General features: G+C 33.3%; 1 protein-coding gene across 7 annotated transcripts in view; it reads left to right on the top strand.

Annotated features, from left to right (window-relative positions):
• The window catches only part of Sntg1 (syntrophin gamma 1), a 774,196-nt gene extending 750,711 nt beyond the window's left edge, over positions 1–23,485 (top strand). For all 7 annotated transcript variants that reach the window (XM_063258519.1, XM_063258518.1, XM_063258522.1 and 4 more), the window contains one exon: positions 19,609–23,485. In XM_063258519.1, the coding sequence (XP_063114589.1) occupies positions 19,609–19,767 (159 nt within the window). In that variant the 3' untranslated portion in view covers positions 19,768–23,485. The remainder of the gene's footprint in view (positions 1–19,608) is intronic.
• Positions 23,486–23,978: the final 493 nt, after the last annotated feature.

Raw genomic sequence — 23,978 nt, 5'->3', positions numbered from 1 at the left:
CCATAAATTTGTTATACTTCTTCACGTATGGAATTCAGGGTGACACTTCATCTGACATGCGAACCCATCTAGTACGCAGACTGTGTGATATCCGTGCAAACTCTTTAAATGCAGCTGTGGGTTCAGGTCACACACACTCCTTAGAACAAGGTGACCTCTTCTTTGCCACCTGCATTCCTCCTTAACTACTGTCCACTTTGCTCAGGGAATGTATGTTCTTGTTTTATGTTTGTCTTTGCAATCAGTTTTACTCCCTCTTCCTAGACTGTAGGTAATTTAATTTAGGATCTGTTGATTTAGTACCCTTTTGCCAGTTCAATTCCTATTTGTGTTTCTTTAAATTATTGGTGGTATCATAGCTTTGCCTTGTGTCTGTAATGCATCAGCTTAGACAAATGCATGCATAATTTCATCAATTTACTTCTCTGCACTTGCTTCTTCATTCTCAAGTATACACTCTCATGAAATCCTCTTCCTTTAATACAGGGCTCTGTATGTGGCCATCTTCTATCTACGTCTTTGCACACTGCCTCCTCCCTCCACACTTGCCACAATGGATCATTTATTTTGTGCCAGCTCAGTACACTGCTATCTACACTGACTCTTGCTGTTACTATCACAAAATGCCTTACTGCTGTACAAAAATGTACTTGAGCTCTTGCTAGAATTCTCAAAACTTCAAAACAGCATAAAACTCAGAAGTGGTGAAGTAATGTTAATATAGTTCTGCATTCTTCTCACTAGTAGGGTACTGATAGCAGTATGGTATTTGATCTTTAGTTATTACCCTTTCACTTTGTTATGAACTAATAAACCCTTAGCACTGAACCAAACACCATCAGTTTAATCAGGTGACTACTAACTATATACTATTTAGAGCTTTATTTAATGTTGTATATTATATATGCAACTCTGAAGCTGATTGTATTTCCTTTACAGTAAATATTAGTTATTTTTGCCCTTCATCTTTTAAATACTATTTTATATTTTCATTCATTAAATGCAAGTTTTTAAGAAGCTAATATGTAGTTGAATGTGATTCTTAAACTTAAATGAACCATTTATAGAGTAGTAGAAGAAGCAGTCTTAAAAGTAGTAAGTCTATGCCATTTGATACATGAAAGAATGTATTTATATTAAGCATCTCTGTCTATAAAATAAGAGAAAGATAGATGGTACTAACTAAATTCAAAATTGGGAACATTTAACAAGAAAAGGCACTGACCAACCAGAGTGCTGGCTAAGTCTGTGGAATACTTTAGCTACACTTATATCTACTGCCTGGTCATCATCTCTGCTGACAGTGTAGAAATTACTTAGGAATTGAAATTAGGACATTTGATAGCTGTTTGGTAGTCTTGTGTGCTACTTGTTAGTAGGAAACTAAATGAATAGTAAGACAATGACCAATTAGAGAAGCAAAGCAAGGATAATAGCATCAAGTTTTTTGTGGATGTAAGTTTTAAATTCTCGGGAAAAGTGCTTACAAGTGCAAATTTCTGGGAGCTGTTTTGTTTTAAAGAAGTCAGCTAAATTATATTCCAAAATAACTGTAACATTTTGTATTCCAATAATGTATGAGTCATGCAGTTTCTCTGCTTTCCCTGCAAGTACTGCGTGTTTTTCACTTTGTAGTTTTTAATTGCATTGGTGCAGTATCTAGCAATAAACAACTTTTTGAGGCATATGTCCTAGTCCCAATTGGTCTTTGAGGAACTACTTTTTCTTCTTGATTTTTTTTTGGTTTTGTTTTGCTTTGTTTTGTTTGCATATGTGTGTGTTTTCTAATTGTATTGTTTATTTTATTGCTTTATATTTTGTATTAATCATACTTGACAGTTTTCAAAGACATAAAATTATTCTTTTATTGACTCAAATTTTTTCTCATCAATCAATTTAGTGAATTCCTCTTATATTTACTTCTTTTTTGGTCGATTTGATTTTATGTTGCTTTTTTCTAATGTGAAGTAGGATTTTAGATTATTAATTTACAACTTATTTTTAATGTAAGCATTCAGTGATATAATTCTCCTCTTAGATCTGCATCTGCTGCTCCTCTCAGATTCCAATGTGTTGTGTTTCTGTTTTCATCTTTCCAGTGTGGTTTTCCTATTTCCTTTAAAGCCATCTCTTTGAAAAATGAACTTTTGCTTATTTTCCTCATTTTCAAATCACAATCATTTTAGGGTGCTTTCAGGATCACAGCCCAGTGGCCAGAGGATCTAGAGATTTCTTCCTTTCTGCAACTTCCCTTCGACTTGTGAACATCCGTTTCTGAGGCATCGGATTTGTTGCAACTAATGACCCCACACTGACACAGCATCATCCCCTGCCATCATAGTCTGCACTGGGCTTAACTTACAGTGTGTGCGGCCCTGAGTTAGCCCTGATGCAAACCACAGACTAACCCCGCTGCCTGAAGATACCCTGTGCTTTGCCAACTCATCCCAAGTTTGCCTTGGCCAGCCTCTCTTTTCTATTTTTTATTTTGTAACTGTCGTCATTCTTTCATCTTTGTAAAAATTTTATAGGGTGTATCATACAGTACATAGCTTTTTTTGGGGGGGGGCACTGAGAATTGAACTCAAAACCTTGTGTTTACCAGGCAGTCACTGTGCGCGTGCCTCTCAGCTAAAGCCCTGCCCAGTATGTAGCGTTTTTAAATTGAATTCTCTTATTTAGTAATATGTGGTTTAATTCTGTGTATGTTTCCAGGGCTTGATAGCTGATTCCATTTAGTATCCATTTGCTGGATGCACCATAGTTCAGTTACCCAGTAAGCTACTGAAGGATATCTTTGATGCTTCCCTAGTTTGGGTACTTACAGATAAAGCTGCTATAAATGTCCATATTTAGCTTTTTTTTCTGTATACATAAGACTTCAACTGTTTTGATATAGTTCCAAAATGTTTGATCATTGGATTAGAAGTTGTAAAATTGTGTTTTACACTGTCTTCCAAATGTTTAATTTTGCGTATCTACCAGCAATGAGCAGGCGTGCCTCTTGCTCCTCATCTTCGCCAGCATTTGGCTTTGTCAGCGTCCTGCACTATTTTGAGAGTGAGAATATCCATGCCTTGTTTCTGGTCTTGCGGGAAAGTTCCAAATTCCTCATAGCACAGAATATTGCAGGTTTTTGGTAGGTTTTCTTCATAAAGTAGAAATGTTTCCTTTCTATTCCTAGTTCTCTGAGAGTAATCATAAAAAGGTATTATATGCTTTCTCTGAACTTAATGTAATAGTCATGTGGTCTCTCTTTTTTAGCTTTCTGATGTGACAGAATACAGTTGGCTTTCTAAATGTGAAAAAACCTAGAATATCAACCATAATTACAAAATCAAAACTTGCTCCTTGCAGTTTTACATGTTTTGCCTCAATATTTTGATATTTTTATTAGGAGCATAAATGTTACAAATCATTCTGTTTTCTGAGAAATTTGACTTATTTCATCATGAAATAGGCGTCTTTATTCCTGATATATCTCTTTGGTTCAGTCTTCTATGTCTTCTACTTTCTTTTGATTAGTGTTAGCATGCTCTACCTTTCCTTTCCTTTTATTATTACTCTATAATAGTATTTTTATTTTAAAAATATTTTTCTATTCAAGGTTGATATTTCTTTGAAGATAACAATATACAATATAACAACCACTGTTAAATTCCTATCATTTTGCTTTGAAAACCTATATTGTTATTGTTTGGGGGGTTTTGTTGTTTGCTTGTCTCTTTTGTGTTTTTGTTTTTATTGTCTGCGTGTTTCCTCCTTCTTTAAAAAAAAACAAAAACAAAATTGGTATGTCACAGAAAACCAATATAAATGGTATTTCTTGGCCAACTTTGGTAAGTTCCATTTTTTACTAGTATTGATATTCAAAGTGATTATTGATACAATTGGATGAATATCTACCATATTTATTCCATTTTCAACTCGTTTCCCTCATTATGTATCTTTGCTTGTGTATTTTACTCTCTGTTTCTTTAGAATTTTACATGATTTGGCATTTTATATGATTCCGTTTTCTCTATTTTATTAGAATAAGCGCTGTTGCTTTCTCTCTTTTTTCCATTACCTCCTTTTTTTCTCTCCTCCCTGCACTTTACTTTTCTTCTTTTCTTCTCCTCCCAACCTCTCCCTGTATTATCCTTCTCCTCCTTCTCTTCCTCTTACTCTTTTTTCTTCTTTTTTCTGCCCCTTTTCCACCTTTTCCTTCTCCTCCTTCTTTTGTTTTATCTAGTTGAAACCACAATTTTGTTACATATATTATAAGCCTAGTCCAAATTCAGAAAACATTATGCTGATGTTTCTGGACCCAGCACTTGATATTATTATAGCTTGACCAGAGCCTTGTGGATTTCTTTTTGATTTGACATCAAAATCATACATAAACACTATAAGAAACAAATATCCTTATAGGTCCATGTTCCTGATGAACATACATCCACAAATACACAGCAAAGCAATAAAAATCAAATATAGAGTAGTAGTGAAGATTTATTTAGTATAATTAATTGAGGTTTATATCAGGATTCCAAAGATGCTTCAATATATTCAGATGTAGCATAATATATGACATGAACAGAGTGTGGGACAAAAGCCATGTGATCATCTCATTAGATTCAGAAAATTCATGTGATAAATTCAACATATTTTCATGTATTCACAATAAAAATTCTCAAAAACTTATGTGTAGAACATGTACCTAAAAACTGTGTGTGGCAAGCCAGTATTTTGCTGAAAATTTGAAATGCATTTACCTGAAGACAAGGAATAACTGAATTCACTTCCCCTGAATAGAGACCTGGCAGTCACTGCCACAGCAAATTAGTCAAGAGAAGGAAATAAATGGCATTCAGATAAAAAGGAAGAAATAAAATTGTTGCTGTTTGCTGATGACATGATCTTATATGAAGAAAATAGCGAAGACAAAAATTTCAGACTGAGCAAATGAATACGGTGGAGTTACAAGATACAAAATCAACAGACAAAAATTAATAATCATTTCTATACAGTAGAATCATTTCTTGATTTAATCAAGAAATTGAGAGAGAAATTCCATCTACCTTGCCTGAAAAATAAAATAAAACAGGAATAAAGGTAAACAGAGTGTTAGGAGATCCACACACTGAAAGACACAATTCTTCTATTAAAGAATTTGAAAGATACCCAAATAAATGAAAAAGATAGTTGATGATCATGGATTGGAAAAATCAATACTACTAAAATGTTCATATAACTAAAACAATCCACACATTCAATTTAATATTACTTAATCAAATCAATTCAGTTCCTATATGCGACCTTTAAATTCTCCACAAAAGTAGAAAAAGTACTTAACTTCAAATACATTACAAGGCTATAATAATTAAAATACCATGTTTCAGTTATAACGTTGAGCAAATCCATCAAGTTGATGAAATAGAGAACTCAAAAACCCATATATTGACAGCCAGTTGATTTTTGGCAAAGAGATCAAAAGTAAATAAGGAAAAGCAGTCTTTTTAATAGTGTTAAGAACACTAAGCAGCCACACAGATGATGAATTTGACTTTCATCCCACACTGTATACAGCATCAGCTAAAGTGGATTTGAAAATTAAACATAAGAGGGGAAAGCATAAACCTGATGAAAGAAAATATAAAGTAAAAACTGTAGGCCATTGATCTGAGAAATTCTTTCTTAGATTTGACCCTTAAGAATTCAATCAACAAAAGTAAAACTGCACAAATAGGGTTAAATCAGAGCAAAATGTTTCTGTGCAGAAAAGACATTCAAGCAGTGCACGTGATAAGAGGTCAAGGTCCAAATTACTAGGTCTGATAAAAAATACAGTGCATGCTTATATTTGTTTTAAATTACAAAAGTTGTAAATTTTAAAAAATGTATTGCTATTAATTGCCCTCAAAATACTGAATCTTTCTTCAAATCGATTTTACCTATTTTTCTTGCCATTTTTAGAAGTTCTGGAAATTCTCTTTCATGAGTGTCTTTAGTTATGATACTGTAAATGCTTCAGTATCCTGAACTGAATACCAGGGTTACCTCTCAGGGTCATTTTGGCACTAAGGAACGACCAGGAGTCACAAGACGCCAGAGCTTGTCAGTAAGATAGAGGCGATTTACAAGGCTTTTTGTTTGATGACAGGTGGCAGCAGCATTCACCCTATTTTCATCGTGCCTCATAATGACACTCAAGAAAGACACTTACGAAAGAGAACTTCCAGAACTGTTTCACAAAGTTCTAAGAAAATGTGGTATGCTCAAAGTGAGAGAGGGTACTTTGAGGGGGACCACTGGCAATATGAATTTTGTTGTAATATAACTTTAGTTTAGAATTCATTAGGTATTTTAGTTACCCCTCGCATAAGCATTCAAACAACAGCACAAAAACAACCAGATGAAAAATCAAGGAAGTATGTAACTGTTTCTAAAAAGAGAACATAGACATGGCTAACATTTATATGAAACATCAAAAAATTAAGCATTAGGGAATGCAAATTAAAGCCACAATAAGGTATTATCTTAGAACGATCAGAATGGACATAATCAAAACTATTTGAGATAAATGTCACCATGAATGTGGAGGAAAAGGAACCCTTGCTCAGTGTTCGCTGGAATACAAAGTATAAAATTATTACACAAACCTGGGGGGGAGATTCATAAAAAGATAAAGTTAGAAGTAACTTGTGATCCTGTATTCCCACTAAGGGTTGGTCTAAAGAGTTTTAAACTTTCTACTGAAGAGATACCTGCATTCTTAAGTGTATGATGATATTACTCACAATCTCTAAGGTGTAAAATCAACTAAATGTTCTTTATTCACTGTAAAATATACATATATTGTTTTGCTTTGTTTTGGTTTTTTTGGTACCAGGGATCAAACTCAAGACCTCATGCTTGCCAGGCATCGGCTTGTGCCACTAAGCTATATCCCCTGTCTTTTGGAGGTCTCCTGCTAGGCTAAATATGTGAAGCATGGAAAGACAAATGTGCATAATTTTATTCATATGTCAAATGTAAAGTAATTCAGCTAATAGAAGCACAGAACAATACTGTGATTTCAAAAGCCTACGGAATGAAGGAAATAGGAAAATAAGTCAAAGGCTACAATGACTGAGTTAGACAAGAGGAATCATTATAAATAATTGACATTAAAGAAAAACAACAAAAGTCTGAGGGGTTTTTAGTCGATCTTCACTATGTAAACTGGTGTGGGGCCACAGCTTTTCTGCTTGAAAAATAAATTTATTTTCTTTCTGTCTTTTTTTTTTGTATTGGCAATCAAACTCATTGAAGGATGAATTTATTTTGTGGTTTTCTGTCTTCCTAGGGGTTCTCCTGTTGTTTTGATTTGTTTTATTTTGTTTTGTCTGCATTCAGTGCCAGTTCTGGGTTGATGGTTCTCTGTTGCCTATTTTGGGATCTGTAATGTAAAAAGAAAACACAGAGAATTCATCATCATATTGTTCCTTGGGTCTTGGGTCGCTAGGTTACTATCCTGTTTGCCTTTTTCTCTAGTTGACAATATCTTTCTCTTTATTGGGTATGTATATGTTGTCCAGTGTGTGTGTGTGTGTGTGTGTGTGTGTGTGTGTGAGAGAGAGAGAGAAAGAGACAGAGAGAGAGAGAGAGAGAGAGAGAGAGAGAGAGAGAGAGAGAGAGAGAGAATAGGAAAAATGTATAACTTTACCATCCTAAAATTATAACCATTATTTATTTTTGAACTACTATAATGCTACTTCTAAAATATGTGCAACTTTTTTTGGCTAAGTCTGTTTTTACTTGGTCACTTTCTATAACAAATGAAAGAATGCCATACAATAGTAAAAATTGACATGAAAAGTATAATTATGAACATTGCTCTCCATATAATTACCAGTGTCTGAAGAACACCTACATATAGGGATCTAATTATATAGTTCTACTTGACAAACTGTAATTATTTTTCAATACAATTAATATAATTAATATGTTTCATTTTATTTTTATTGTAAGTCTGATTAAGACTAGATTGTACAATTTCAAATGTTGATATTTACCTGACTTAAAAAATTAATCCAATTAACTTTTTTAAAGTTTGTAGTTTCAGTCAGATGTGGTGGCAATATGCCTGTAAACCCCAGCAGTCAAGAGGCTGAAGCAAGAGGATTGCTGTGAGTTTGAGGCCAGCCTGAACTACATAGTGAGATCTTGTTCCAAAAAGACAAGGAAATAAAAAGAAATAGAGAAAGAGAATGGAAAGAAACAGAGAAAGAAAGAAAGAGAAAAAGAAAGAGAAAGAAAGAAAGAAAAAGAAAACAGAGGGAAAAAACAGAAAAGAGAGAAAGAAAGTTAGTTTGCATTTTCCATCTCAAAGTTAAATGTAAAATACATTTAAACTACTAGTGATCATGACTGACAATAGAGTCTCTGGTGAAAAATTTGTTAACCCCAAGCAGTTTGTTCAGAAGGATGCCATAGTCTCTATAATAAGAGGTTGATCTTCTCACCTCTTTTATCCCATCAGTTGCCCTCCACCAGAACATTTTTCATCCTGAAAATCTTAAATAACATTAATTTATCAAGGCCAAATTTCATGTTTTTGAATGAGTCATCTTTAAAAGATTTTATACAGTTATACAAATATATAGATATAAATAGCATCTAAAATCACTAGTATTAAGATATCTTTTATGATATTTCTTTGTCTGACTAAGTAGAATATGATACCAATTATTTATGCTTGCTTGGTACCAGTTTGTAGACAGGGACTGAAAACTAAAACTTTCTTTTGCTTTGTATCATTTAATGATATCAGTACATATTTGCATGTAAAACTCTTCGCCAGAAAGCATTATACATGAGTATTTGAATAGTTAAAACCCAGTTACCAGATTCAGGCTGATTTTAGAGACATATATGATTTTATATCAAATGTATTTCTGTAGAAAATAAAGTGCTCTTTTTGAGTAGCACCAAATAACGTTGACCACTTTGTTTCCATATATAATCCTTCCAAGTATGTTGATGACAAGAGAATATATGCATCTCCTAACGACTAATGTAAAAATCGTTGAACTTGATGGATGCTTATTGAGAAAGTTCACCTATCTGTCACAAATATATCCATCTAAGTATTCCAGCAATACAAGGAATAGTATACAAATTTTGGAAAAGTTCTGGAGGTATAGTCTATTTAATGAAGTGCTAAAATGTGAAATTTCTGCTTTGTATGTATCTTATTCTGAGTTGTGTTGTAGTAACAGAATACTGTACATACGATTGGATGCTGTAAAAAGAAGAGAAAATTATTAACCAAAAATATAGTATAGATCTCTGGTATATCCTGTTGTGTCCATCTTATGAAAGGGTAAATAGGGACATAAGCAACGGAGAGGACTGAGAAAAAGAACAGAGAGCAGGAAGAGGCAAAAAAGAATGAGAAAGAGACAATTTTTTACATGTGTCTTGCAGTAGGCACTGAAACTATAGCATTGGGCTACATTTCTGAAGTTCTGATTGCTTTTGATGAAAAACACAATGGGAAAAAATTGCTGAAAAAATATTTTATTATCAAAGTTTAAAAGGTAAGCTAGAGGAAATATTGATCAGAAAATACAATTTTTAAAATGAGGAAACATATCTGGCTTTATATGAGAGCAGGTAACTTTTAATAAAAATGTATTAATAATGCATGTATGCATTCTCAAGGTAAATAAAGCAAATAAGCAGACTGCATTGAACAGGAAATGTGCTTTATTAGGGGACATTAATTACTTGAGTTTTTCTATATATTACCAATGGTTTTTAATTCTTTGATTTTAGGAAATCCCTAAAATATTTAAGAAAGTTTGGCACATATATAGGAGTTGGTGGAACTGTGTTTTGTTTTTGTTATAAGGCTAATGTCAAAAGCCTCCTTTACTTTTTTTCTCTGAAAGTTGAATCTCATAAATCCTTACTTCATTACTCAGAAGCTTAATACATTTCCCATCTGTTTTCCAAAGCCTCATTACACTTCACAGACTTACTTTGTAGACTACAGGAACAGTTTCTGGTAGAATCCATGAACTATACTGTAGTTTCCTGACAAGCTGAAAAAGGCTTATTTTATTGTCATTTGGCAACTAATAAATAAATTGCATAATACATGTAACTTTTATATGGTGGTTTATATATAATTTTCTTATGCACAGTAACAAATCTAAAATTATATTTTCACATTTTTTCCTTACTATTCTATATAAATATATATTTCTTTACCAGTTCTTACAGGATCTGCTTTAATTTAGCTATATTTGTTCTTAAATTATAATTTGATATAATACGCCAGACAATCCCCTGACTACTAAACAAGCTGTTTTTTGAAAGCAATGGTAAAGTTTTTTTTTATGGAAATTCACAAAGGTGGACCAACTCCCAGAAAAATGTTAAAATGTTTCCTAAGCTAATGTACACAGCATATTAATCCTAAACTCTCGGTTTGAGCTCTGAATAATGTTCTTTGTGTAGTGCAATAAAAGAAGGAAAAGAAAATTGCTTTTCTATTTAGTGTAACAATACAGACTTGGAAGCATTTAAAAATAGTCATTTTGGGCTTCTCTCCATATCTCTCTCTCTTCCCCCAGGCACATGGTTCCAGGGACTTTATTCTGCCTTAAGCAGCTTTTTCCAAACATATAAAGTATTAGTAAGACTCAAGTCAGAAATTAAGAAATGATTCCCAGTAATGAGACTTTCTAGCAAATCTCTATAAATCTTCAATTTCTTACATAATTTGTAGATAAAAATTCCTTCCTTAAAGAACTGAGCTAGAAAACAGCTGTTCGGTGGCTTAAACATAAGGAATGAATCTATACACAATAGATGGGACATTTTCAATGCTTTAAAAATGTGTGTCAAAAAACTTCACTATGAATTCACAATATATTGAATTATATTTTAGAAGATGATGACCAGTAATCTAAATGAATCTGTGTGTGGCACTTTGTGTTCCTCAAAATGAAGAAGTTTACTATTTACCAAGTTGGACAGGTTATTTGGGATCAAGGATCTATCTCTCCCTGCATCGTAAGTGACAGACAAGTTCCTGTCCTTCATGCTGTTCACAATTCCTGACTTTCCAGAAACAAAGTTTTTGTAAACCTATGAGATACCCATTTTTTTCCTGGAAACTGTACAAAAATCCCCAGATGTTCAGACTGTGGAGAAGAGAAACAGGGTAGAAACAACTAGTTAGTAGTACAAAACCTAAATAAGTCTTTGATAAGAGTCCTACCTACTATGAAAGAATTTAAGTACAGTAGACGGAAACAAGTTATCCCCGAAATACTGAAGTCCACTTTGTGTGCATGTGCATAAGCTTCCATAACAGTTTAGTTTATGTGACCTTTCAAAGTAGTGATTGTATTAGCAGTAGGAATAAATGATAAAAGAGGTACTCAGAAAGAACAGTGCATCGGTCTTGAAAGAAATTTTAAACTCTTGGGAACTCATTCAAAAATAGATTCTAGACTATTTTAACTCATCACTGAGATTATATTTTCTCCAAACGTATCTCTTTTTAGGGATACTGAATTAATTTTCCTATTTATATCAAAAGTCCAGAACATTCTTTTTCATATTTATGCTGCTGACTTTTAAACATATTAACTGCCTCTAAAATAAGTAGCTGTTGGAAGGAATATATTCATGGTATAGTACAAAGGTTTCTTCTCTTTTTTGTCACAAGTCACCATTTATATAGAGAATAAATGTAGCAAAATGTTTTTTTTAAATTAAACAATAATACGTTTAAAAATCAGAATTATAAGACTGAAGACATACTTGAAAACACGTTCCAAGGAGGTAAAGTAACAAAATATGCAGCATAATAATTAACATTCATTTTCTTTGCATTCATTTAAAGAAATGAAGGAAGACATTATTAAACACGATTCCTCTATATAGAGACACTAGAAGTATTAGACTTCTAAAGCAAATGATTTAGTGCACACCAGCAATTTAATGAGCTTTTATTTTCATTATCAGTCACAGTGGTGGAGGTCAGTATCTAAAGATAAATTATCAATCAATACTCTGAGCCAAAGAGTGGTACAGGCAACATAGTTGGGAACCTACAATGTAAAGGAAAATCAAACAATAGATTAGAATCTAGTCTATTACATTAGAATGCAAATTAATTTATATTTATTGATGTCATCCATTTTGCAAATCATTGTACTTTATGAATTTTTAAGAAATAAAAGAAATATGAGTTCAACTTCAGAAAAGGAACCCAAAACTTCTGAAATTCTACACATCTCTAAAAGCAACGGGAAACTAAAGTATAAGCAACATTTTCTACAGAACTTAAATTATTCCCACCTGAATGACATAGACTGGACTTAAGTTCCTTAGACAGCCTTATCCAAAAAAATCATAATTACTGTACCTTATCCAAAGGCTCCTTGGAAAAGTCCCTTTGGACTACTGGTCATTGTTTGACTCAGGTCACACGTTACTCATTGGCTAAGGCCCTAATTATAGATGACTTGAATTTAATGTAGAAAATCCTCATGAATACACTAAAATGTATTTCTGCTAGTCCATGAGCTCAACAAGATTGGATCATGGAATATCGATATGCAAAAACGGTCGCATTCTATACCCTAGCAACAGAAAGCAGAATATGAAACTAAGACAATAATTAAACAGTAAAAGCATCAAAAATAGAATTCTTAGGAATAGTTTTATGAAAAGAAGTAAAAATCTCATGCACTGAAGACTATAAGACATGAAAAGAAATTAAAGAAGACTTACATAAATTGAGCTACATCTTATGAGAATAAAGTCATAATAATTTTAGTATAGATATCCTCTCAAGTTAATATACAGACCTAGTAACTACCATCTTATACAAATCTGAGTCAGTTCTAGAAATTATATATTTTATAGATATATATAATACATAAATTATATGTATGTATGTATGTATGTATGTATGTATAATATGTGCCAAAACAGGCAAGAAATCTTTCATACAGGCATGAAATTGGATAACTCACATTTATGTATTTAAAAACATATCATAAAGCAGTGTTAAATAAGACTGAGTGATGCTGGAACAAGAATAAATGCATGAAACATTGGTATGTAATTTAAAGCTTAGAAATAAATTTCACTGATTAGATTGTTGTAGATATGCTTTTCAGCAAAATAGAATCTAAAATGAAAAGTCATTTCAACAAAAAATAATATATTGTTTAATCCAAAATGATATTCATTTCTAAGATTGTGTAAAATTTTACCTAAAAAACAAATCATAAATATGAGATCTAAAAGTATAAATATCTTTGAAGAAATATTAGATCAAGTATTTATGATATTAAATGTTTTCATGGTTTTGGTTAAAAAAACAAAGGCAAGAGAAATATAGACATATTGGGTTTCACCAAAATTAAAAGCAGTTGTGCTGAAGATTATACCACAAATAATGTGAAAATAAATACAATACAATAGAAAAAAATTATACACCATATCTGTTGACTTCATTTCCTGAATATGTAAAAGACTTTCAGAGATTGAAATGAAAATAAATACTCCAATTTTAAAATAGCCAAGCATCTGGACTGATAGTTCTTCAAAAAGTCATGTGATTAGAATGGCCAGTAAGTCCACAGAATATTGCTTAAGTCATTAAGCATGAAATGCAAGTAAAAATACTAATGAAAACTGCTTCCCAACATGCCGCATAGTTATAGTTAAAGAATCAACAATAACAATGATCAGTGAAGATGTTGAAAAATTGAGCTCTCATACTTTTTAAGTGAGAATAAAATGTTTCTCTAATGTTTTATTTTACTAGTGCATGACTATCGTTCATGCAGTATGTACATACTTTGACTTACTTCTTTTTTATATAAATCCCATATCCATCTCTCCTTGTCCCTCTCTCCTTCTCTAATTCCAAAATGTATCTCCTCTGAAAGACAGTTGGCATTTCCCCAAAAGGTGCAACACAAAATTGTCATACAACCCAGCAATTTCACATTCAGTTATACACTCACAAACTGAAAACATATGCCAACAGACACTTGAGTAAACTGTTGACACATGAAAACGTTTCTCATGGTTACTAAACAGAGGAGGTAAACCAGATGTTCAACAAGTAATGAACAGAGGAAGAAAATGAATTGTGTCCACAGAAGGGAGTATTATCCCCAATGAAAGTAATTAAGTTACTAATGCATGCTACTACATCAGTGAACCTTGAAAATATTAACTGAATCCAGACAATCACAAATGATCACATTCGCATGAAATTGTATACAATGTCTAGAACAGGCTGATGATGGAAAGAAATAAAAATGATTAGTGGAAGCTGGAAAGAAGGGAAAAGGGATGTAATATGTAATAAGTGTGGCACATATGGCTTAAAATTTACTAATGTAATGATTTGCATATTTCAATGAATATACTGAGCGCCACTGAATGGTATGTCTCACATAGATTAATTTTACAATATGTGAATTATACCTCCATAATGCTATTGTGGGGTAGGTTAAAAGTGAGTAATATATAAAAGGGTGTCTGAAGTGGGGCACATGCTAATTTCTATATTAATATCCTAGGTAAATCTGACTGAGACTAATGGAATATGGAAGAAAGAAACATCGTAGGAATATTGATACAGAGATTTCATTTTTTGGTTGTGAGGTCATGATGGCTCTGAAGTTAAATTGGGCCTTGAAGAAAAAATCACAATGAAAATTTAAGGGAAATTCAAAGTATGCAGGGAAAAATATTGAAGTCAAGAGTCAAAATAGAGACAGTGCTACTGGGGAAGGCTCCATAGCATATAGTATTCCCCAAGGATTTTTATTATTTATCTTTTACATTCTAGAAATTGCTGTTAATTTATGTTTTAATGATCTGTTGCATGTTTCACGACTGGCTCTCATGGGAAGAAAATATGAAAATATAAATGGCAACTCCTTTATTGTGTACATTGAATGACTGACTTGATTACTTGACTGTGCATGCTGTAGGCTCATAAAATCATTAGATGTCCCCGAGGGGTAGGAAAGTGTGGAATACACATTACACACATGATGCCTAAAATAATCACATCAGAATGATTTAATACTTTGTCCAGAATCTCAAGACCAACATATCCTGTCAGGCAATGACCTTGCTTCTTGGCTCACGTGGAAAGCAAGTGAACCACACACCTGAATTTTCCCTCTTCCTCGTGCTGACCACATGCTCCCATGCTGTCTTGTCACTATACATGAGTGTCCATGTTTCTGTGGAAGATCAGCATCACTCTAAGTCCTGTAGTTCTCTTGCAGTTCAGGACTTGGTTTCCACCACTGTCTTTGCATCTACCCCCGAAGGCTGTCTGTATACAAATATACTGTAATCTATCCACATTCATGATTTTGCTTTCTGGGATTTCAGTTATCTTAAGTCAAACATGGTCTGAAAACATTAGATAGAAAACTGTAGTTATAAACAATTGATAGTGTTCGATTGGTGCACCATTCTGAGCAGAAGATGAAATTTGTACCTTCCTGTTCTTTGCTTCTCAAGGCATAAATCACCCATTCTTTCAGGGTCACCACAGTACATATACTACCCACCTCGCAGCACTTCTGAGACATTTTTACACAGAAGCCACATTTTCTTATAACCTTCATTACAATTTCTTATAAATCCAGCATTAGTTATTGCTAACTTTTTACCTGTGCCTTATTTATCAGTTAAATTTTGTGACAGATTTTTATGTATGGGGAAAAAACAGTACACACAGGCAGACACTGACTTAAAATGCTTAGTTTATGAGTTTATGATGATTCTGGATATAACTCCATCACTGGCATTAGTTATCAATGGTGGCTCTACTTGGCATTTCTTAAATTTAATATAGATTTTTCATCATACGAATGATTTTTCAATAATATGTCATCACAGGCATAAATGAAATCTGTGCAGAATTAAATACTTTCCACCAACTGACTCCCTCCATGAATGTTTTAGAAAATAGCACCTAAAAATAAGGAGAGATTACTATATGGTAATTTTCTAAACCATAGAAAAATATTCTTGGTTTTGCTTATTAATCTGTTTCGCTATTTAAGAGAAAAATCTTTTTCCTCTAGTTCCTATCAAGTGAGCTTTCATGAACTCACTTCTATGAGTCATCTGTCTGCCTCTATTTTTACACACATAGGCACACACACACAGGTACACGCACACACAGTCTTACAACATTTCAAGTGAACTCCATGTTGCTGAACAGTCATCTGTTTCCAGTTGTCATTTTCCAAATCTCTGCTTTCCCTCTCATTTGGAAGGTGCTGTGCCCACTTGGCTGAGTTTTTGCCAACCTCCTTTCATTTTCATCCTACAGGATGCTAAGAAAGAGTGCCATGTTCTTCTCTGTATAAACCCTACACATCTTGATCTTCTCCTCCACATCACATATATTTTTCTACTATTTATATGCTGGCAGAAAAAAAATTGCAGCATTTTTTTTAATTTAAATCTAGAGTAAGAAGGGCAGCTCTTAAAATACTTCTGTGTCTAAAATGTCTCAGATGTAAAGTGCTCATAACCAAAATTGTAACTTTCCATTTAAACCTCCTTTTCTCACAATTCCTTTATTTTTGAACCTGGCACTTCCTTACAGTTACACAACTTTATTTTCAGGCCTGACAGCTTTCCTTACTGAGGAACTTCATTACCCATGCCTTCTCCCAGCCAGAAATTACTGAACGATCACTAACACGTGTCATTTCTTGTCCCATATCTATCATAGTGAAGGCCTGGCGGCACACTTCAGGTTTTGGCCTCTGTTGTTTGACTTAATTTTCTAATAGTGACGCTTCAACTCCCTCATTTCATTCTACCTCCAGTAGCTCTTGTTTCCTCCCACTCTCAAAGATTGCCTCTACCTTGGGGCCTTTTAATTTATATTTCTCCCACCTTGAATATATTCCCAGAAATATCAAAGTGATCGATTCCTTTTAACCCTTAGAGATTTCCCACACTGCATTGTGGATTCTCTTGACCTCAGCAGCACCTAACACACTCTTTAGTATCTTCCCTCTCTATTTTCTTGATTGTTGATAACATATCCTGGCATAGTACATTTAATTTACTTATGACATTCTATTTTATCCGTTGTCACTGGGATGTAAGTCTTGTTATTCCTTTTGTTACTGCTGTTGTTTTATGAGCAATTTTTCACCTGCTCCATTTCTGACCTGCGCTGGTTCTTCCTTACTTAGATAGCCTGGTGGTCCCCTTCTCCTCAAGGTCACTATATTGATGTTGAACTTAGACTGGGCACCTGAGTCACCTGGTGAACTGCAATCCAGAACTCCAAGGCTCAAGCAATCCTCCTACTGCAGCTGGGACTTGTAGTCCCAGCACAGGCCACCACACCGGTCTCAGGGACATGTGTTGGTCTATTTTGTTTAATACTGTAGTTTTTCACTGAAAGAAGCAAATGATGTAAATATTCATTGAGTAAATGCATAATTAAATTGTGAAGACTTTTTTTAAGTGAGATTTATGGAGCTAATGAAGATCAGAAAGGCTTTGTTCTAAGGGGAAAGTCTATCACACACTGAAAGCTATTTCTGGGTGTTAGATAGATGGATGGAAATGCAGGTCTCAGACTCACTGGAAATAAACAAAACGGTAGAAATTCACTTCTTCCACTTGACCTGGAAGTGGTAATTGATTGCCAAAGCTGATCAGCAGTGTGGGAGAAAGCTGAGTAGATACTGAACCAAGGGCCAAATCGAGTCCTTATCTTCTGCTTTACTACGAATTACCAGATTTTTTTTCTGTCTATCATCCCACCAAAGACAGAGACATAAAACTCTTAGTTCCCAACAGTATTAAATTATTGACAAATAATTGCAAGGTAAGACATTTTTCTAGAGCTGCCTGGATATTTTGATCGGGAATATTTTATAACAAAAATATAATCTCAACCTTAATAAAGTTACAGAATTGTTTACAGAAGACTTCTTTTTACAGAACTTTTTCCTATTAGCAACATTCAACATTTTCATTTTCACCAAGAGTGAATTGCATGTAGATCTTGTTTTATTTTTTTAGTGACTCACAGGAAAATCACACGTTTTCCAACAGTTTCCAACCCTTTTCATATCAGAATTTCAAATGCGTTAACACATTATCTGCATGAGAATTAGGCTGGCTACACAAACAATGAAAGAGTGAATGGAAAATTTTCAGGGTTAGTTAAGGCAAATGGACACCTGCTAGCTTACAATAACACATTACAAGTTCCCTGGAGCGGACTGCTGAAAATAAAGCTCTTAAGAAAATTATGAAGGTGTTACTAAAAATATGCTCAGTGAAAGCATTGTAGGGAATCCGAGTGGTTGCTCTTTTCCACAGTAAATTGCTATTTGACATTAGAAATTGGCTAGGAAATACTGAAGACCTGAAGTTAACCATTGAGGCAGTAGAGCTCTGTCGTCCGTGTTGCACAGGCCTGTGCATCTGTATTACACTCCATCTCCTGCTCCTACGTCTTAGCCTAAGGAACTGTTTATAGGAAGGTTTATTTTACTTAAAGTCTCTGATATTTAACAGGTATTGTAATACGTCATGATTGATTGGATATAATTTTTCACTGTCACATACTATGACTTGCAAACACTATGAGCAAATCAATTATAATTTGTATCTTTTATGACAAATACGTAATGAAGTAGCGGCGAGTTTATCAGTCATTTCATGTGGCTTACTACCATTAGTTGGCCACACTGGGGTAAGTTCTCCATGCCCATTAAGGACGTCTCGTGCGTTAGTCCTCTCAGTTGTCTGGGAATTAAAGCACATTTATAGAACTAGTGCAGATTTTCCTTAAAAATGCTCATAGCCTTATCTTTTAAAGGCTACCCTGGGATTTCATAGCTACTTTATTTGTGGTTTAAAAGATTTTTTCTATTTTCTTTAAAGTATAATAAATTTCCTTATGTGTCTAAATGGGAAACATAGTTCTAAGTATCCATTGGAATTAATGGACCCTAATTTTTATTTTATTTCATAAATATGCCATCTATATCATTAAACAAGCAGCTAAAAGAAGAATAACTAATCCACAAATTATTTTTGTGAGACATTTAGCTCCTAAGCCTCTAGAACACATGCTTGTGTTCAACATTTCACTTTCCCATGGCAAATAGTGATTCATTCTATAAAACAGGGAGATATTTTTAAATTATTCTAACACCAGTTTATCCCTTGAAATATATAAAGTTACAAAAATGTTTTAAGTATTTTCAAGACTCTTGTACATTAGCTGGTATATCATTCAACCTCACAGAAGAAATTTCTCTGAAACGTTTATCAACTTTCAAATAGCTTTCATTGACACTGAATATACTTACTACCTCTGTCTCTCTCCCACCATCTTTTTAAGTGAAGCTGTTTTGGACATTTACAGAGGGAACAACAGTACTGATTTTAGAAACTGGTATTCATCCATATAGCAGTTACCATGCATTCTAGATAAGCTTATTATTTAATGAAAATGCCTAGTTATCAATTTGGTAAAAAAAAAAATTATTTTGACTTTTATTTCCCCTGCTTCTCCTTCCCTTTCAGGAGTTGGAATTTTCAAATTTATTTGCTGTTCTTCACTGCATTCATTCATTCTTCGCTGCCAAAGTGGCCTGTTTGGACCCTCTGTTCTTAGGGAATCAGGCGACTGCTTCTGCTGCTACCAGCTCAGCTACCACAAGCAAAGCAAAATACACGACTTGATACCCTCGAGTGCGTAGTGCCACTTACCATGACTAGATAAACGGAATAGATGTATCAGCCCTCTCACACTCTGGAGAAGCCACAGTATCAATAAGCCACCAGTGGAGTTGGGACGAAATTTCAGCAGGAAAAGGGTTACGAGGCGTCTTACACACATTCCCAGCTCGGAAAGCTTCTGTAAATTATTCTACATGGATAGAAGAGCGGCTGTCCTTTGATTCGTACATGTGCACTGTTTTCACCAAAAGTGGAGATACAAGAATGAATGGGATGAGGAATTATGTAAATAATATAAAAATTGTAAGCTACCTATAAATAAAAATGCCAATCAAATGGTTATTTCTGTATTTTAGATTATTTTGTATGAAAAATACATACTGGGCCAGATCATGAACTAATGCCCTTTCATTGATTGTATATTGAGTGTAAAGAGACCAAAAAAAAAAAAAAAAAAAAAAAATGATAGCGAGGAGCATGTAAAAAATCTCATCAAAAGGAAACACTTTAATTTGCCGATGTGAATTTTACCTTGTATTCTCATCCCACCATGCCGCACTGGAGTCCTAATTTTGCATATCTGATTGTAAAATATTCTTATGAATTGCATAAAAATAATCACTCTGGCCTGTGACAGACAGGATACAAACTAGACTACTTTTCCCTTGGTTCACTGTTATTAGAGTTTTTCTAACTGCGGTGTCAACCAAACACACCAAGATTATGTTAACCATGAATCATGGAAACATTCGTGAATGTCTTGTTCTTTCCTTCATTTTAAACAGATTTATATTTTACCTAATGAAATTTATTATCAAGTTAAAGAGTCATAGATTTTCAAGAAATCTAAAAAACTTTTATAGAGAAAATAACAACAACAAATATCACTGTAAGAAACAGTTTTTGTAACCTGATCTCTTTTAACTAATCATGAATTGAAATGCACCTACCAAGCAGTCTTGAAGCTATATCAATGTTAGCAAAGTCACAGTTTGTCATTTGAGTGATATTTTATTAGATGGTAAGACAAGATTTCAAAATAAAAGTTAAAAATAAAAATTAAAAAGTTTTTAAAAAATGATTAAGCAATGCCAATCCAGATATTTTAATTTAGGATTGTAAACGTGAAGAGACTACAAATTTGAAATTCTTAGAAGTATGCACCTACAACTAAGAATCAAGGATGGTATCATTAGTTGTATGAAGTGGATGAAATTCTCTGTTTATCACTAAAGCTTTACTGACATCTGCTTTCAAATAACCAGCTCTGTACTAAAACATTAAAAACCTCACTTTTTTAAAACTGCCACAAATTCCCACCTAAACCAAACACCACATATTTTCTTGCAAAGATGAGCAAAGATCTAACAAAAATTGTTCAATATGCTTTTCTAAACAAGAGAAAAAAATCCTTCAAAATGGAAATAAAATGACTCATTGAAAGGCTAATTATTCAGTTAAAGTTAAAAATCAAATCAATATCAAAATGTTTTCATAGCCACTATAAATTACTTATTTTAAATTATATTATTTCTTAAAAATGTTCAATGAAAATAAAAGTTGGAGGTTTGTGACTAGTCCTGGGGAAACTTAAATTGAATTTAAGATACTTCATCAAAAACTTTGTTGCCAAATTGGATAATAAAGGTTTAATACAATTTATTATGATTATTGCTCACTCTAGTGATCGAATAGAGTAGTCATACAAAATGTGAGGTCCACCAAAACTCTAACTTTGTAGTCCTCTTCTTAATTTATGTAGAAATAGGGTACATCTGGAGAGAGAGACAGACAGACGGACAGACAGACAGACAGGCATCTGGACACCTAACGCAGGATTCTCAGCAGAGCAGGCATTTTGATATAGAACCTCTGCTGCTAACTACAGCCGACTCTCGGTTTGTGCCACATTACAATGTCATTGGGATGGCTCCAGTTGCTCTAGGTCTGAGGCAATAGGAAATGGGCTAGTTGTCTAAAAGGAAAGTAAGAAATCACATCTAATTTTTAAAACTTTACATAACTGATGTAAATTAAAAATAAACATCAAATTTCAGAAAAGTTCTATTTAAAATACAAAAGCAACTCAATTAAATCTCTTTTATGTCATTGAAATTTATGCTTACACATATGATGACAGCAAATGTGCAAATGAGATATTAGTATTTGTGGCCCTGTGCACACGTACACGTGTACACACATACGTGTGTGGATAAATCATACTGAATGTCTCACATACATATCCTTAATACATTTTAACTTGAATTGGAAAATCATAGCTTGAATTAAAATGTATCGTTATTATTGATACTACTGATACAAGACTGAAAGTTCTAAATTGCTGTTTAATGCCACCACTTAGGAAAATATGCTGATTTTCCTCAGTTAGCAGTTAGTATCTCATGTTTTCTTTTGTGGTGAATAGTCATTGTGTTTGTTATAATTTGGAGTACTTGAATGAGAAAATTCAGAAAAACAATCATAAAATCCCTTCTCATGTAATTTAGGCTTAAATGCATCAGATTTAGCCATCAAATCTTAGCTTCTCCATGGAGCATATTTGAACAAAAGAATGCTTAGTTATGTGATCACCCTTTCAGTGCCTTGAATAAGTATGTGTGTGTGTGTACATGCATCTGTGTGTGCACGTGTGTGTACGTGTGTGTAGTCACTGAAGGGTTCATTACAGTGTGTATACTGCAGATTTAAGTGAAATATTATAGGCATCTCAGTCAAAGAAGACAGCTCAAAATTATTTGAAAACTAATTTAACAATGTCTTTTTTCCTAGTGAACAAAAGCAAATCATTTAAGCTGGAGCATTTTAAAACAGGGGTATTTTAAATTTGTGACATTGTAACAAATATTTATTTCAAGTTTTCCATAATAGATATTGGAAATGTAATACATATCCCAGCACTTACTATCTGACCTTGCTTTTAAAGAGAAAGTAATCAGCAAGTCAGTTTCCCTCCATGTCTTAAGCATGTATCAACTTCTTATTTTAAAACCTTCACTCATAAAACTGACATTCAGCAAGTTGATAGTAAATGGCAGCTCCATGTAAGCAAGAAGAGAAATCCTCCTTTGGGTGCATTAGTTTATAGATTCACATTTTCCTCAGTTACAGTGACAAAGCTACGAACTTTGTCTATGTTGAATGTTGGGTTTAAAAGAACCTTGATTTATCACTGGTGAAAAGTGATCATCTTAATAATAATATAGAATTACTGCTTGAAATTGGCAGTGTGGAGAAGCTTTAAAAGTATGAGAGCAATCTTGTGCTTAACTCTTAAAGGTAAGTGTAAATTTTCCAATATTAATGACAAGCATTTTGCTACTATTAATACTGGTGGAATCATGCGATCTCCTTGAGGAATTGCTTTATTCACATCTCCAAAATTGTTTATGTTTTATTATTATTAGTTCATACTGTAAAAATCACAATATCACTTCTTTGCACATTATAATTTAGTTTTTAAGATAAATATTATAAATCGTATATATTTTATACATATGAAAATGAAATGAAAATAAAAGAAATATGAAATGTAAATATATTTATTTCATTTTAATTGTTTTGGTGGATGTTTGTAAATGTAAATTAATGTCTGTAACAAACACTGTCACTTCATTACTTCAGTTCATTAATGTACTACTAATATAAATGTACCTTTTTTAATGAAGCATACTGAAAAATAAAAACAAATTCTTTTTACTAATTTTCTGTGATTTCATTTCTTTGAGTTTGATTTGTAGACCATATGTACGTTTAAAACATGATCTTCAGAGATGTAAATACAATTAAAAGGGATGAGATGACCTCCTTATCATGAGGGAGGACCATTTGGAAAGTAATATGTTCTAGTTCATCAATATTTGTGATGCTGTGATATCTGGCCTTTAAATGACCCCAAACATTAGAGAAAGACACCATTTACCAAGTTACATAAGCAACCTAGGAGTCACAACTTTTGCAAGTATGACACCTTTGATATTTTTGTAATGGCCCATTAGGAACTGAATCTATATTAAGACTGGGCAGGGAGGACATCATTATCTTGTCATTAATAATTGAGAAATTTTTCATCCTTCTATGGCCTAAAAGATCACAGTTGTCTTCCAGGAAATTATAGTGTCACAAAAGTGAATTCTTCCAGAAACCATTGTAGAACAACTCTGATATTTATGTTATTCTTGTTCCTAAATGAAAAT

This window comes from Cavia porcellus, unplaced genomic scaffold (genome assembly GCF_034190915.1).
Source record: "Cavia porcellus strain 051 isolate PalLab524CR breed Dunkin Hartley unplaced genomic scaffold, mCavPor4.1 scaffold_11, whole genome shotgun sequence".
NCBI classification, from domain to species: Eukaryota; Metazoa; Chordata; class Mammalia; order Rodentia; family Caviidae; genus Cavia; species Cavia porcellus.
This window is presented reverse-complemented; position numbering and strand designations above follow the sequence as displayed.